Source organism: Oryzias melastigma, linkage group LG4, assembly GCF_002922805.2.
Source record: "Oryzias melastigma strain HK-1 linkage group LG4, ASM292280v2, whole genome shotgun sequence".
Taxonomy (NCBI): domain Eukaryota; kingdom Metazoa; phylum Chordata; class Actinopteri; order Beloniformes; family Adrianichthyidae; genus Oryzias; species Oryzias melastigma.
The window spans coordinates 18571966-18587954 of NC_050515.1; the positions used below are offsets into that span (position 1 = coordinate 18571966).

The window sequence follows — 15989 nt, forward strand, 5'->3', positions numbered from 1 at the left end:
TGAAGAAGTAAAAGTTCTTGGAAAGAAATAATTTGTTATTTCAAAATATTTGCATTAACTCAAATAGAAAAGACAAATAAATGTGTTGAAAATCTCTCAATGTAAATCCCTACATTCTTAGTTTTCAAATTCTGTCTCTCAATTGAAGTAAACCCACGATAAACATTACAGACCTCGTTTTTTTGAGACAACTTGCAGAGTCTAACGAATTCTTGTGATGGTTTATGGGTTTTATTTAGACATGGTTTTGTCACGTACTTTAACTATGGTTTTACTGGGAACTATTGAAAACCATCTGAATGTTTATTTTAAAAACAGACTGTAGGAGGAGGGACACAGATTTGACTCTGCTCATTCAACAACATTTCAAAGAAGGGAATAATGGGTAGGATTAGTCAAACTAAAAGTTTGGTTGAGTTTTCCAATAGGATATAAAAGATAAAGGAAACTTCCTTTAAATGACAATTTAATCATGCCATTAAACCATACACACAACGCAAGAGACTAGTGTTTTTGGTATTAAACAAGATTCCTTAAAATGTATTTTTTTTATTTTGTTTCTCCAACGCAAGTTTAGTAACATTTTTTACTCTTTGATAGCTTAGATGTCACCACACGCTCTTTGACATCCTATAACTCCTCAACTGTTCATGTGATCAACTTGAATCAGTTGATTCAGACATGGAGAAATCCAGCTTTGGACTGATGTGTGATACATTACAAATGTCAAGCCTCACATTTAACTTCTATTTGTCTGCTCTTGGTCTCGTCTTCTTGTCCACAAACACTTTTCCGACTCATTCATATTTTTATTTTTAATTTGAAATCGATTTATTTTCAAATTAAATTTGAAATTTAAGTCAAAAAGGAAACACCTTAGACAGCTAGAAAAAGAAAAAAAAACTAGAAAAATGACTATAGGTTACAAAAGTTAATAAAAGAACAAAAGATTTTCTCACCATTTTGTGACAAAGAGACTTGTAGAAGACTCAAAAGATGAAAAATCAAAAGAATGGGCTGTGGTTTCATGGTGTCTCAGATCAAGATAGTGCTGCTGTCTTTGGTTCAGTTCAGATGTTTTCTTCACCATAGATCGCACCAAACATCACATGGACTGCCCACTGCAAATGTATGATGTGTGGCACTGAAACACCCCCAAAACCCCAAAACGACCATCTTACTTCAAATATTGACTCCTACAGAGAACTTTACTCCCAAACAATTATTTTGAAACCTGCTATCTTTTGGTACAAGGCTGGATAAATGTCGGTGACCACAAGAACACATTTGATGCCATAATCAAAGTGCTTGAACAGTGTTTCATTTCTGGATAATCAACTCATATTAAGGGTCTCTTGAGCATTATAGCTGCCCTCAAAGAGTGAAATGTTATCAATAGTGTTTAAATGCAATCACATTTAAAATGACAAATATCTGCTCTCACATCTTAGATAAGAGTCTTTTTGAGTCATCTTTGCTGGAATGAGGTCACATTCTGAACAAGTTGTAATGAGGATCAGACATCAGATCTGAGGATTTTATTCATGTGTGTAACATGTAAACACCCTCCTCGTAACAGCAAGGACTGAAAGAGGCACATCAGTACTAACCACACTTTCTGGTCGTTTTTAGGATCATCCAACAACTGACTAAATAGGATGAATACATTGGTCAACTGTTAATCCATACTCTACTGGATTATATGAATATGAAAAGTGAATTAAGCAAAACAAGTTCCATATCTCTACTTGTGGAATGACAGAATTACACATTTATTTAAGAAAATTATTCATGAAATATAATTTGTGAATATAATCATAATGGTGTTCTTCTTCATGGGAAGAATAAGCTGATGATCCAAAAAGATTAATAAAGTGTATATATTCATTTTCATTTATTTCATTGTCATTTTTGACAGAAGAATATATTTATCTTAGATTTCTTTAATGAAAAATAATTTGTGTGTATGACTTAGTTGATGGTCTTTTTCCCGTGAAGAATGTTGTTCAACCAGAGGGGCCTGTTCAGTGAAAGATTGCTCTTTCCCTGAAGGAAAAAAAAGAGACTCAATAAATTCTTTACCCCACATGCCATCAAACTTTACAATTCCTTGAAGTTAAATAGACTATGAAGTACTTGTTATATTTCTGTTTCTTTATTTGTAAAATGTGTTGTCTCCTTTATTAGTGTTTTCATCTTTAAATTCTTAGATATGTGTCAATATTAACTATAATTTATTTTATTTATTTATATTATTTATATATGTGTATTTTAGAGCCTTAAGATTTTCTCTGCCATTAATATTAACTATTATGTTTCTAACATAAATCTCTGGACTGTGACAAACATTAGTTAATGATCTCAAAACCTGTTTTTTTGTCTGGGAAATGATATTGTGATATTTTTGAAATCCTGCCTTGAAAATGCAGCTCAGTGTGGTCGGATCGATCGTGATGCCTTCACTGGCAGCATGGATGTTCTCATACTGGCCCCTTTGTTCCTCATCATAGTCACAAAAATCCACAAGTGAATCACTTTCTCCCTCTTCTTCCATTTTTAACTTTTGAACAGCGAGTAATTTAATTTAAGTAAAATCAATTGCAGCCACTGCCTACCACCTGAAACAAAGTACAGAAGAAGTTAGCCTTTGGTAGCACGAGCTTTGATCACCCAGTCAGAGGCGATTATGTTGTGGCGATTTTCTGATTGGTTGAATCAACATCGATGCATTTAATTGGCAGAGTTTTTTTATAGAAAGTCGCCTGCAAAACCGGCAGTGAAGGCGGAAGAACTGACTGTATGAGTGTAACCCCTTGTTCACATTGGACATGGAAGCTTTGCGGTGCAGAATAGAGTCCGCTTCCATTTGGCGCCCATGTTAACCAATGGTGTGGTTCACACCAGGTGCGGAGCGGCGCGGGCCCTCTGCGGACCTCACTTTGAGGTCAAAATAAAGACTGTCGTCAAAACTTTCGCACACACGTCAAACACAACACACAACACACCAAAACACCAAACACGATTTTCAAAACATGAGCTAAATGTACAAAATACTTGAGTCTTCAGTCAAAATCTCACTTTGAGGTCATAATGAAGACTCAGTCGTCAAAACAAACAAACACACAGCAATCACAACACACTACGCAATAAAGCACTTAACACTGTTCACAAAATTGTTTATAAGAAATGAACACCCCACCCCGCCTCCAAAAAATGGAAGGAAAATTATTTTAAGATTTTATTTATATATTTTATTTTTTATTGTAAACCCAGATTCACATTTATTCAACTTCACCATTTTTTCTCCGTGGGTCAGACCAGAGGACTTCATCTACACCACTGGCATTGTTCTCCATAGCCACAAAAAAGGAAATAAATGATCGTGTTTGCCTGATTCAGTCTTGACAAACCCAATTGAATGTCATCACGAGCCATGTCTAAGGCCTGCAACAGGTTTTGTCGAGTGTATGGTTGTCTCTTGTAAAAAAAATAATTTTAAAATAAATGGTCCAGATGATCTCCAGCCAGTGATTCTTTGCAGGGGGGTCTCCTTGATGCCATTTCTTCGTTACAGTTGTTTGGCATGCCAAAATCAAAATTCGTGTTAAATAAAAATTTTCCATGGGTACAGAGTCTTCAATATTCCCCAGATAAAGAACAGTGGGTTTGTTTGGCAGATGATAACCCAATATGTCTTTGATGGATTTGGTTACCGCAAAAAAGATTTTAATTCTGGGCATGACCAACTTCCACATTGTCTCCAACAAGGTTGTGTTTTTTTATTTTTTATTTGAGGGGTTAAAAAATATCTGATCAGGTTCTTCCACGCAAACTCCTTCCATATTTGTGAGTCAGTAGAAGAACACTGTGTGCAACACATTTTATACCACTCATCTTCTGTAATTTCTATATTAAGTTCTGATTCCCATTTACTTTTGATGTATAATGTTGAACTTTTTCTATTTTCCACCAGGGACTGGTGAAATGTCGAGATAAGTCTAATTTTATTATTTTTATGTACATCTGACAGAACTTTAATTATTCTGTAACTTTTTTTTATCTGCATTAACTTTAATTTATTTTGTAAAATAATGTCAGATTTGTAAGTATCTGAAAAAAACTTGGTTTTCTAACCCAAATTTATTTTGGAGTTCCCAGAAACTAAGAAGTTTCCCCTCCCATATGATAGTGCACAAGGCAGTTATGCCTTTGTCCAACCATTGTCTAAATGTGAGGTCAAATTTATTTGGGTGAAAGTTAGTATCAAAAGCAATCCAGTTAAGTATTTTACTATCATTTTGCAATTTGTATTTGTAAGAATTGTGGGATAATGTTCATTTTAATAATGTTGATTCTTGAAATAAGATCAAAGGGGTAAGTTGTCCATCGTAATAAGTCATTTTGCATTTTGTTTTCATTCAATTCGAAATTTGCTTCATACAGTTTTCCAATGTCCCTAGTAAGTATATGTTTTTAGATATTTCTATGTGATATCTGTTTGGATTCCTCCTGATGTTTCTTTCTGTTTCCATTAATATTCCAACTTTTTAATGGAACTTGCCCTAACTTGACAAAAAGAACTTTATGACTCACACAACTGTGGTACAATGTGTAATATTTTTTTTCTCTAATATAAAATTAAACTAAACAACAGTTTTATGCAAAACTGCAATAATGCTCATGTCCTGAAAAAGTTAGATTTCATTAGAAACTATATATATTTTTAAAATGGAGATTTATTAAAGAATTACCAGACAAAACACCCAATACATTTGAGATTATATTTTATTTTTGTGCATAGGACATTAGAAATGACCAGGACAATTGTTGATACAGATATTCTTAATCTGCAATGAAAGATGAAGGATCAAAAACAATTAAAAATGTGTTGAACAGCTTTTCAGTAATTTGATTTTGAATCTGAAGAATGTAATCTGTTTTAAACGATTAAAGTTTAACATGAATGACTCAGACACCCCTGCCACAATGTTCCGTATGGGACGGGTTCAGAGTCCCAATTGTAATTTGTGTTCACTTAATTCCTTTGGTAGTTTTAAGCATATGATGCGGGACTGTTCCCCGGTTCGGGAGTTTTGGAGTCGAATATCCAAGATACTTTCTGAGTTTATTGGTAAAAGTATTCCATGTGACCCTCGGACTTAACAAGCGGCAACAGCATATGTGTGAAGGCATGCCCATATATATTTATTTTCTATTTGTCAATTTACTATTATTATTTTGTGTGTGTGTGACTAACACATTGTTTATTTTGTTTGATTAACGGCTGCCATAGGGAACCCCTGGGGGGCTACCGCCTTGGGAGGGAAGGGGAGGCTTATTTGATTATTTGAGTTATGTTTTGAACTATTATTTGAAATGGTGCAGTAAAAAATTGTTCACAAAAAGGAAAAAAAAATGACTCATGGCACATTATGAGCTTCCGAAACCAAACAAATCATACCAAGCTCTTTGAAGCCTTTTATACACAGGTGGGTAACTCAATCACACCCTCAACGCACTGCTGACGCATCCCCACCCTACCATCAGGTCTTTTTCCCTCTTTACATATGAATGTAAGGTGATCATTATGTTCTGAATAAATCTTATCCAGCCAATGTTTTTGAAGCTGAAGATGATGTTTGTCCATCTCTTCTTTAGTCACAGAGCACGGTTCTGGAAAAAACAAAAACAAAAAACAAATATATTGTGTTTGGTTATGGTAAAAAATATGAAAAACAAAACAAAACATAAAAAAACTATTAAAAACAAAAAAATGTATTACCGGCACTTCTTGCATGGCACTTCCTTATAAAATTAAAACTCTTATATAATTACATATAAATCAAGCATCGATTGATGAATATCTCAAACTCCGATAAACCCTTTAAATTAGAATTATTCTAATGAAAATCTATTTTCCAGATTAAAAAATATTTATTTGCTAACACAAATGTATTGTCTGATTAGCTAGTTGAATATTGTAGTTTAACTTTTGGCATGTTCTCTCAGGGGTCGCCACAGAGACTCAACTTCGACTGTTGCATGAAGAAAATCTTAACTTCTTTAAAAGTTTAATATCTGAATTTTTTTCTGGAATTTCATATTTATTGAAAGCAAAAGTGTAAGACCCAAAGTCCTCAATAAAGGTTGTTGAAGTTGAGATATACAGTATTAAAGGTGTATTTAGATTGGACACTTTTAGTTTGCAAAAACTGAACCAGAGTTCATTTTTCAGTCTGAAAACACCCAATCAAACCCTGGTTCAGGACCAGGAACCGCTCTCTGACCCATCTTTCAAGGTGGTCTTGTTTTGTTTCCAGTTGAACTGATCTCACGTTCTCTCTGAGTTTCCTGTCTGAATAGGCTTCATGCTCTGAGTGGAACAACTGCACCCAAACGCCCCCGTGGCCGAGCATTAGATCAAAATACGCAGAGAAGAAAAGACGCAACTGTGAGCAAACATGTAACAACAATAGGACAGAGCAAACCATTACAATTTGGTTGTATAAATGCAGGTTAACTTTTAACGTGATACACATTTTTACTCACACTATTTTCCCAAGAATCTAAATTAACACTAATCAGTATACGTTCCTATCCGAGGTCTCCTCAGTCATCACCTTGCAGCATGCCTCTGCCATAGCAAAGTATCAATAACAAAGTGTTGCACCTGGTCTTGAAATACATGTTCAAATTTGACCCAGAAAATAAAGATGGAATTAGTGAACTATCCTGACAAGGTTTGTAAATCTTTAGACTTCAATTATTCTTTTCATTGTTGAATCTACCTCAAAAACCTTGCCAATAACTGAAGAAAATTTTGGTCACCTGCCTTTATTTACAAGTTTTGTTTTCAAAATAGAAATGTCTGGTTTAAAGTCAGTGTGAAAACAGACCAAACATGAGATTCAGGACTAAATCCAGATCAAATTAAATGGACTTGGTCCAGACCAATTGATTATTCTGCTCTCAATATAACCTAAGAATTGAGCTGTTTTATAGCGTTTGTTCAAATCCTTTTTACCCTTTACATCGAATAATTAACTTGGTAATTTATATATATATATATATATATATATATATATATTAACAAAGCCCTTTAAAAAAGGAGCTTTTTGCATTTTCCTGTTGTTCACTTGCTTACTGCCAATTAATACATTTGTAATGTAATTTAGAATATTGTCAGAGATATTGTTTGTTGTGAATAATAATAGTCAAGGATCCTAAATCAAAAAACAGGTGAATAAGTTGAAGATGAACTTACTGATGCATCTAACACGTCCAGTCCATTGTCCGCTCCTGCAGGTTCGCCATGGCCCTCCTTCCATTAAATAATACCTTGGACAAGTGTATTCAGCAGACTCACCCTCTTGATATTCAGTTCTACTTCCCATTACATCTCCAAATTCAATTGCAGGTGGAGCTGAACATGTGCGTCTATCTACAAGAATGTGGGAAATTAGAAACAAATAGATATATTTTATCATAGTTTATCAGCTTTAAGTTCATACTTAATTTTAATGTTGGATTCATCTAGAGTTTCATTTCACAAACTTTTATTAAACTACAAGTCAATAGTTCTTGTGACACACACGTAGAGAGTAAGGTTAGTTGCAGTGATGTGTGTTTGTACACAAAAAGGCATTTGTGTTAGTAAGCTTTGTGAAATCTTGCATATCTTTTTGTTTACTTTCATAATTTCAACTTTTGTAAAAATGAATTAGCATAAAATCTAAAACTAAGAGAGCCATCCATCAACCCATTGTCAAAAAAAGGTTTAATGTGTTTCCTGTAATTTTTTAAGAAGCTAAATTTAATTGAAAGAGAGTATGTAAGTTGTATGAAATCTCTGAAATTCTTTATTTTAGTTCTTGATGCAAAATGTTTAGCAAAGAGTCACAAGGTCCAACTTTTACTCTATGTTTCAACCTATTTCAAATTGATCTTGGAATTTTACTGATCTGTGGGCAGACAGATCTAAAGGAAGTTTATGTGTTGTCCACCTCTCTGGCAATTCATCATCTGTTCAAGCCTGTAGTAGACAATGAGCTCTTTAATAAAAAAAAATAATCTACTCAAACACATGAAAGTGCACAGAAAAAAATAATTTACCTCCACATCTGGGAAGCTGATCGCTCCACTCTCCACTTTCCAAACATTCAATCTCTGCATTTCCTTGAATGAATTTTCCTCGTTGGCTGCATTCAAACTCTAACTTTTGTCCCTTCTTAGCTCTTGTTCCCTCTACAGGTGTCATCAGGCGTAGGATTGTTGGTATATCAGGCATCTCACAAGTTTCTGTTATAAATAACACATTCTTTTATTTTTATTTTTAGTGACATATACCAAGGAAATAGTTGAGCATTGCTAAAAAAGGAATTACTATTTTAAGTAATCAGAAATATGCTACGCAAATCCAATTCTTAAAAAAAAAAAAAATCTCCCACAACATTAAAATGAACATACTTGTGCATGTTGGGAAGGTTGAACTCCAAAGTCCTGTGTCTAAACATTCAATTTCATTAGCTCCTTCAAGTTCATACCCAGAGTTGCAGAATACATTTAATTTTCCTCCTGATTTAACTCTTGGAATGATCGGAGAAGTGCTCAGACCTGGGCCCAGTTGAGGAACATTACAAGGAAGGCCTGCAGTGATAAAAGAAAAAAAGAAAAGAAAATAATTTCAACCATTTAAAAAATGCCACAATATGTAATTGTTTATTGTTGCTATAAAATATTAGGTAGTTAACACCATCAACAGTGCCCCAGTCCAAGCGTATGTATGGATAATGATTTAAAATACTAACCTGGACATTCAATTGTTTTAGTCCATTTGCCCTCATAACAAGTTGCAGTGCCTTCATTTTGCTCAGCATGAGCACACCTGTAGTCAATAGTGTCTCCATTCATGTATTCTCCTCTTCTTAATGACTGCTCGACATTCAACTTACTATCCTCAAGCTCTTTACAGAATGCTGTAGAATCACGTTACAATTAGCTACTGTTTTAAACATCCCATCGATGAACTGATGGCATTAGACTTCAGCATTTTTTAAGTCAACTTTATTGTTGGCTTTGATTTAGAAATACGGGTAGAGGAAATCCTCTTCTCTTCCCATAGTCATATGATGGCTTTGTCATTTCCCAACTTGTAATTGTCACAGCATTTATAAATGACTTGTGAACCAGAATCGTATTCCCTCTGATTGTCATGAAACAGTCTGTTTTTCCCTCAGACCACCAGAGGGAGCCATCACCTGAATTCTGAATCTCTCCTGAGCCTCATATTCACTCCAATTCCCATAAGCCTCTGCCTGTCGTTCCCAGACCTCACCAGCTGTCCCTCATTCAACAATCTCCACAAACATTTATAAGGAGGCTTCAGGCTGTTCTCAGGTGCAAAGTCTTGTTTTGGTGTACTCATGCAATTCTGAGCATTACCTCATTCAGTCCTGTTCCTGTCAAAGCCTGCCTCGACCCCAGCCTGTTTTTGACCACCGTTCTGCCTCAGCCTGTGACATACTCCTTGCTGTGCCTGACCCTCGCCTGGATCCTGAATTCTCTGGTTTTCCTCTGATGCCCTCATGCTGGTGCTTGACCCCTGCCTGCCTCACCCTGATTTAGTTTTGTGGACTTTTAGCTGTGCATCACGCCTGTTGCCCTGTCTGTGCCAAATAAACCTGCTGCACTTGGATCCAGCTGTCTGCCTGTTCTTGACACTGATAAGGGGTTTCAATGACTGCATTCTGAACTTGTGGTGGTGGGTCACAAAGTTCAGAAATGCCTGGGACACACATTCATTGATATTTAATAACATATTTTAGGGAAATTGTTAAGCACTGTTTAAATGAATTATTATCCTAAGAAGTATTCAGGAATCCAAATCGATTTTTTTTTAATCTCTCACAACATTGAAATGAACATACTTGTGCATGTTGGGAAGGTTGAACTCCAAAGTCCTGTGTCTAAACATTCGATTTCATTTGCTCCTTCAAGTTCATACTCCGAGTTGCAGAATACATTTAATTTTCCTCCTGATTTCACTCTTAAGGTGATCGGAGAGAGTCCTGGACTTGGACCTAGTTGTGGAACATCACAAGGAAGGCCTGCAGTGATTAAAAAAAAAAAAAAAGTAGAAAAAAAGTGATTTAAAAATGCCACTGCAAGTTATTATTTGTTGTTGTTGCTATAACAATAGGTGATAGTCATCAACAGTGCCCTAGTCCAAACGTATGTATTGATAGTAATGATATAGAAAATGCGTACCTGAACATTCAATTTGTTAATTAATAATTGACAAACAACTCATTCAGATACAGAAAAACAGTTTCTCGTGTTCAAGATAGAACAAAACATTTTGTTTTCCTGTCTGATTTTACAGTTTTGCCTGACTCAACTGTATGAATCTTAAGTTAAACAGTGCTCTTCACATTTTTTATAATAAATGAGGAAGAAATAGTTCAAGCACTTTGGCTCCCATAATTGTTGTTCTTGCTTAGAAAATTAACATTTTTTTTTAAATCTGTTGTAATCTATAGTGTGTATTTACCTTCACAAGAGGGTACTGGTTTATTCCACTGTCCGTCATTGTCACAGATCAACACTGAACTGCCTTTAAGACGTTTCTTAGGATCATCACAGCCAAATATTAGGACATGACCAGGAGGTATTGGACTGTTGTTTTCTGGTAATCCGGTAATTCTGAGCCCTCCACAAGTAGAGGGGCGCTCACAGGTGGCTGTGGATGCTGATAGGACAATATTGATTATGTAGTTATGATACAGTGTACGTTCATATTTCCAATCATCTACAAAACTTCTGAAATTACAATCTTTAAAGAATGAGTCTTGTAAAAAAATAAACTTAAACTTAACTTGTTTGTGCATGTGCCTGCTGAACATCTTTATTCTCATTTTGTAAGTTTTCCCTGATAAACTGAGTAATAAAAATAGTACATAGAACAATAAAAATATATTTCACTCACAGTAACAAGATTCTTGACGGAGGGTCACCCAGCCTTCACTGCTGCACACATATTTAATGGGCAGGTCTGATGTGAAACCAGTGTCACATGTGTAGAGTATGGTCTCTCCTAGCTGATACACATCTTTTCTGCTCTGTTCTGACACATGTGCATGGAGCACACCTGGAAGCTGTGAACATGCTAAAAGACAACATAAGAAAATATATAAAATATCACACTGTTTCAATAATATTTCTCAGTAATAATAGTGACCTCAAATGATCACACTTTAAAGATGTGGTGAAAGCTGCACAGAGGACTGTGGGCTGCAGCCTGAGCTCCACCACCGAGCTCTACACCAACAGGTGCAGGAGACGGGCTCTCTGCATCCTGAAGGACCGCTCCCACCCCGCCAACACTTTCTTCACCCCATTGCCCTCCGGGAAGAGGCTACGGAGCATAAAGAGCCGGACCACCAGACTCAGGAATAGCTTCTTTCCTGAGGCGGTGCGTCTGCTGAATGCTCTTTAGCCATCTCTCTGTCTACGCCCATGCCCCTATAGCCCCCCCATAAACCAGCCACCTATCCGAAATGCTCCAAACCCAGCCTTCAGAAACATCTCAAGGACATTACAATGCACCATTGCCACTTTAGCTGTAAATTGCACTCCGGTCATTTTGTATTTATACCCTCGCTGTTAATATGTGCAACTTCTGCTCTTCTATTTATTTATATTTATTTATATTATACGGGACCACAGTCCCAAATTTCGTCCGTCATGCTCGCGTGTTGGATGACAATAAAGAATTTTGAATCTTGAATCTTGAATCTAAACCTGTGCGTTTTCCTTAATTCTAACAAAATTGTAAGAATGATTTTACCATGGAAACTACATTTGCAACAAAAGTTTGATCCTTTTTGTCTCAAACTTGTGATGAATTGGTCCCCTGTCTCCCCCTCTGGCTGTCATTACCTGAGTACTAGCACTTCCTGGGACTCCACACTACCCTTCCCATCAGCCCCTGCTATCACTTCCATTGTCTTTTTCATCTGACCCTGCTTCATCTTCAACTCTGATTGTTTGCTGCCTGCCCTGACCCTCACAAAATCTTCAAGCTGTCCCACTTAAGATGAGAGTGGTGTGCAATGTTCATCTAACGAACACCCTGACAAGCAGGAACCCGTGGTTCACCTCCCAGGGAGCACAATGAGCTTCATCCAGTGTGGGTCCTTATGCAAGACCTTTCACATTACTGCCTAACTATGCAACTGTAGAGGGACCCAAGTCTGGGTCTCCCACTGACTCCCTGTCCCCAGCCCAGATAAAATACAGGATTGTGTGAGGAAGGCCATCCGGCTTAAAATCTCTGCCAAACCACCTGTGTGACCCCTGATGGAATGTGGCAAAAGGTAAACAACAATTTTTGCATAATGGTGCTGAAGAGAAGTATTTGGTCTGCCTCTACAGTTTACCTCAGTGCTCTGTAATGTAACTCTGATGAGGTAGGACAGAGACGAAATGCTTCCTGTAGGTTTTAACCCTTCCGCTCTCTTTGGGGTCCAGATGACTCCAACCACATAGTGATATGCGATTCCTTCCATGACAAATGTGGACAAAGGTGGACAGGATTTTATGTCTGGCATGGACATTAGAGAAACTCAAAAATCAATGATAAGAAAAGTTCAGCGCACTGTCTTGTGGGGTCCAGATGACCCCACTTTTAATTTAAACAAGCTAAGGAGAGGGGAAGGGTTAAACAGGTTTGCACATACAGTTGCTATCTTGGCCCATTCTTCAATACAGATCTGTGATGTTTTGGGACTGTCACTGAGCAACACAAACTTTCAACTTTCTCTACATATTCTCCACTGGATTGAGGTCAGAAACTGTCTTAAGTCACTCTGAAAAAAGGGTAGACAATAACTTTTACCAAAGGGCCATGTGAGAACCAGAAATATTTGTAGAAATAGTTGTGAACGGTCATGCTGAAAGACTTCAATTCTCAATAAAATCAGTTGTATTTCATTATCATAGGATAGTAATAAATAGTTTTGTTCTCACAGCCTGTCAATAATGTCTGTTAATTCTAATGAATTAAAGTGTGACCTAGCTTTAAAAAAGAAAAAAAAAAAAACTATCTAAGCATACAACCCAAGAAATGGTAAAGAAAACATTAACTTTTGAATATATTTTTTTTATCACAATAGCGTTAAATAGTAGCAGTACTGTGGTTCTAGTTATCTTCGAGTTATTGACTGGTTTCCCTGTGTAGTTCTGAGCTTTTCATTGTTCTCAAGATCATTCGTACCCCAAGAGGTTAGATCTTGAGCACCAGATGATAAGATATTCTAAGTGATCTTGTATCAATTTCATTTTCTAATGATTGCTCCAATACTTGATCTCTTCTCACCAATCTCCTTGCTCATTGTAGATTGGTTAATTTCACTCATGTTTTCAGTGACAGTCTTGTCCCTGGTGTCTTTAGATAGCTCTTCTGTCTTAGCCTTGGTGAAGAGGTTGCAGCCTTTGTCAACTCAAACGTGACATTATAACTAACGAGTGGAGGATAGAAGAGCTTCTTAATCTTTTAACTCTGAAACTGTTGCCAGCAACATCTACAAAACATATTATTTGACAAAACGTAAATATTTTACTTTTGATGCGATCTCTGTGATTCAGCTGATTCTGAGGTGGAGAAAAGTGGCTTTTCACATCAGCTTTACTCAATCATGAAACACAATACAAATGTAAAGTGTTTCACATAACTGCTATTTCTGTGACAGTAAGAGCTGATTTAGGTGGATTGTACAAACACTTCACTACTGTAAAGTGTTGCATATCAGCACACGGCTGCTATTCTTTGCTTCAGAACCCACTGGAATTACATAAAATGCATGAACAGTTGGAGAGTTACAGTAGTTAAAATAATGTAAACACTGGAGTTAAAGATCCTTGCAGACTTCTCACCTTTTTAAGTAGGACAACTTGCAGATAACTGACAGATTATTGTGTGTTGGCTTTATTTAGCCCTGGTTTTGTCTCTGGTGTCATGTACTTCATATTCTGTAGTTAAAAGGTAACCAAACCCTAAATCAACTTTTTTTTTTTGCTTTTGACTTCTATAAATGGGGCTTAAAAAGTGCTGTCTGTTGGTCCTTGCCACATTTTTAATAAATGAAAATAAAATGGTTTAATTCTTGAAAATACAGTCTAAAACCATCAGTGTGCTGTCCCCTAAAGGTTGAATTGAAATATTACAGTTGCATTTTGTGATTGGTCAAACCACGTAATTTTCAGAAGTCCCACATCATGATCTGCAGCTCCAGTAATGACAGTCCAGCCCCCAAACCCCACCCTTCGAACTGGATTTTCAAATTTCGGCTGTGGGTGGAGTCAGCCTCCAACTTCCCTGTTTGGTTGCCTTTTAAACTCAAAATGGTTAAAAAAAAGTAGTTAGTGGGAGGGGCACAGAGTTTACTCCACCCATTCAAAAACATGTCGAAAAAGGGAGTCTGGGCAAGATACTGTAAGTCAAATTAAAAGTTTGGTTGAATTTACAAATGCAACCACCAATCAATCAGTAAGACAAATTCAATTCCTTATACTACACAATATTGAGCTCTCACTAAATAAGTAAATAAATGAATAAAAAATGTATATAATTCCAGAAATAAAAAAATCATTATTTATTCATAATGATTAGCCTGCCTAACGTGTTTTCATACAAAACATAAAAAATTAAAGGAAACTTCCTATAAATTATAATTTAATCATGTTCTTAAACCACACACAAAAAAGAGACAGTTTTTTATGTATTTATTTATTTTTTGCAAAAAACAGTCTTTAAAACATTATTTTTTTATTTGTTTTTTCAAAGCAAGTTTTGTAATTTTTTTAAAACTCTTTAACATCTAAGATGTATCCAGCATCATCTAGATAAAACACTCTCTTTCATATAATGTAAAACCTCGACTGTTCATGCAATCAACTTGAATAAGATGATTCCGTCCATGGATAAATGCAGCTTTTTATATCGGCTTTGCACTGATATGTAACACATCACCAATTTCAAGTCTTCCATTTGTCTGCTCTTGATCTTGTCTTCTCGTTCACAGCCACTTTTCCAAGTCATTCATACTCTTGAATAAAATTTGAAAATTTCAAGTTGATTTTTTATAACCAAACCTAGTTTTTGTTTTAGATCTACAATCCTGTTTTCTGTTTGCTGCTGATTACCAGGATCAAGTGTGTTTATCCAATTAGAATGAGAAAACACCTAAGAGAGCTTAAAAAAAAAAAAAAAAAAAAAAACAGGAAAAAAGACCCTGTGATTTACTATGAGGAACAACAATAGTGAGTGTTAATCTAGAGAACAATATGAACAAATAATAATGAAAAACAAACAAACAGTAGGTTAAAAAAGTCAATAAAAGAACAAAATATGTTCTTACCATTTTGTGACAAAGAGACTTGTAGAAGACGCAAAAGATGAAAAATCAAAAGAATGGGCTGTGGTTTCATGGTGTCTCAGATCAAGATAGTGCTGCTGTCTTTGGTACAGTTCAGATGTTTTCTTCACCATAGATCGCACCAAAAATCACATGGACTGCCCACTGCAAATGTATGATGTGTGGCACTGAAACACCCCCAAAACGAACATCTTACTTCAAATATTGACTCCTACAGAGAACTTTGCTCCCAAACAATTATTTTGAAACCTGCTATCTTTTGGTACAAGGCTGGATAAATGTCGGTGACCACAAGAACACATTTGATGCCATAATCAAAGTGCTTGAACAGTGTTTCATTTCTGGATAACCAACTCATATTAAGGGCCTCTTGAGCATTTTATCTGCCCTCAAAGAGTGAAATGTTATCAATAGTGTTTAAACGCAATCACATTTAAACTGACAAATATCTCCTCTCACATCTTAGGTAAGAGTCTTTTTGAGCCATCTTTGCTGGAATGAGGTCACATTCTGAACAAGTTGTAATGAGGATCAGACATCAGATCTGAGGATTTT

General features: G+C 36.0%; 2 protein-coding genes across 5 annotated transcripts in view; both read right to left on the bottom strand.

The window, feature by feature from the left end:
- The window catches only part of LOC118598679 (complement factor H-like), a gene marked incomplete in the record, with an annotated part of 60185 nt that overhangs the window by 11047 nt on the left and 33149 nt on the right, over positions 1–15989 (bottom strand).
- The window catches only part of LOC112150175 (complement factor H), a 66268-nt gene continuing 55046 nt past the window's right edge, over positions 4768–15989 (bottom strand). For 3 of the 4 annotated variants that reach the window (XM_036211593.1, XM_036211592.1, XM_036211591.1), the window contains 3 exons: positions 8113–8298; positions 7265–7441; positions 4768–5673 (listed from right to left, as the gene is read on the bottom strand). In XM_036211593.1, the coding sequence (XP_036067486.1) occupies positions 5480–5673; positions 7265–7441; positions 8113–8298 (557 nt within the window). In that variant the 3' untranslated portion in view covers positions 4768–5479. Of the gene's footprint in view, positions 5674–7264; positions 7442–8112; positions 8299–9106; positions 9187–15989 lie in introns of those variants that run through there. The other variant, XM_036211595.1, reaches the window with a different exon arrangement.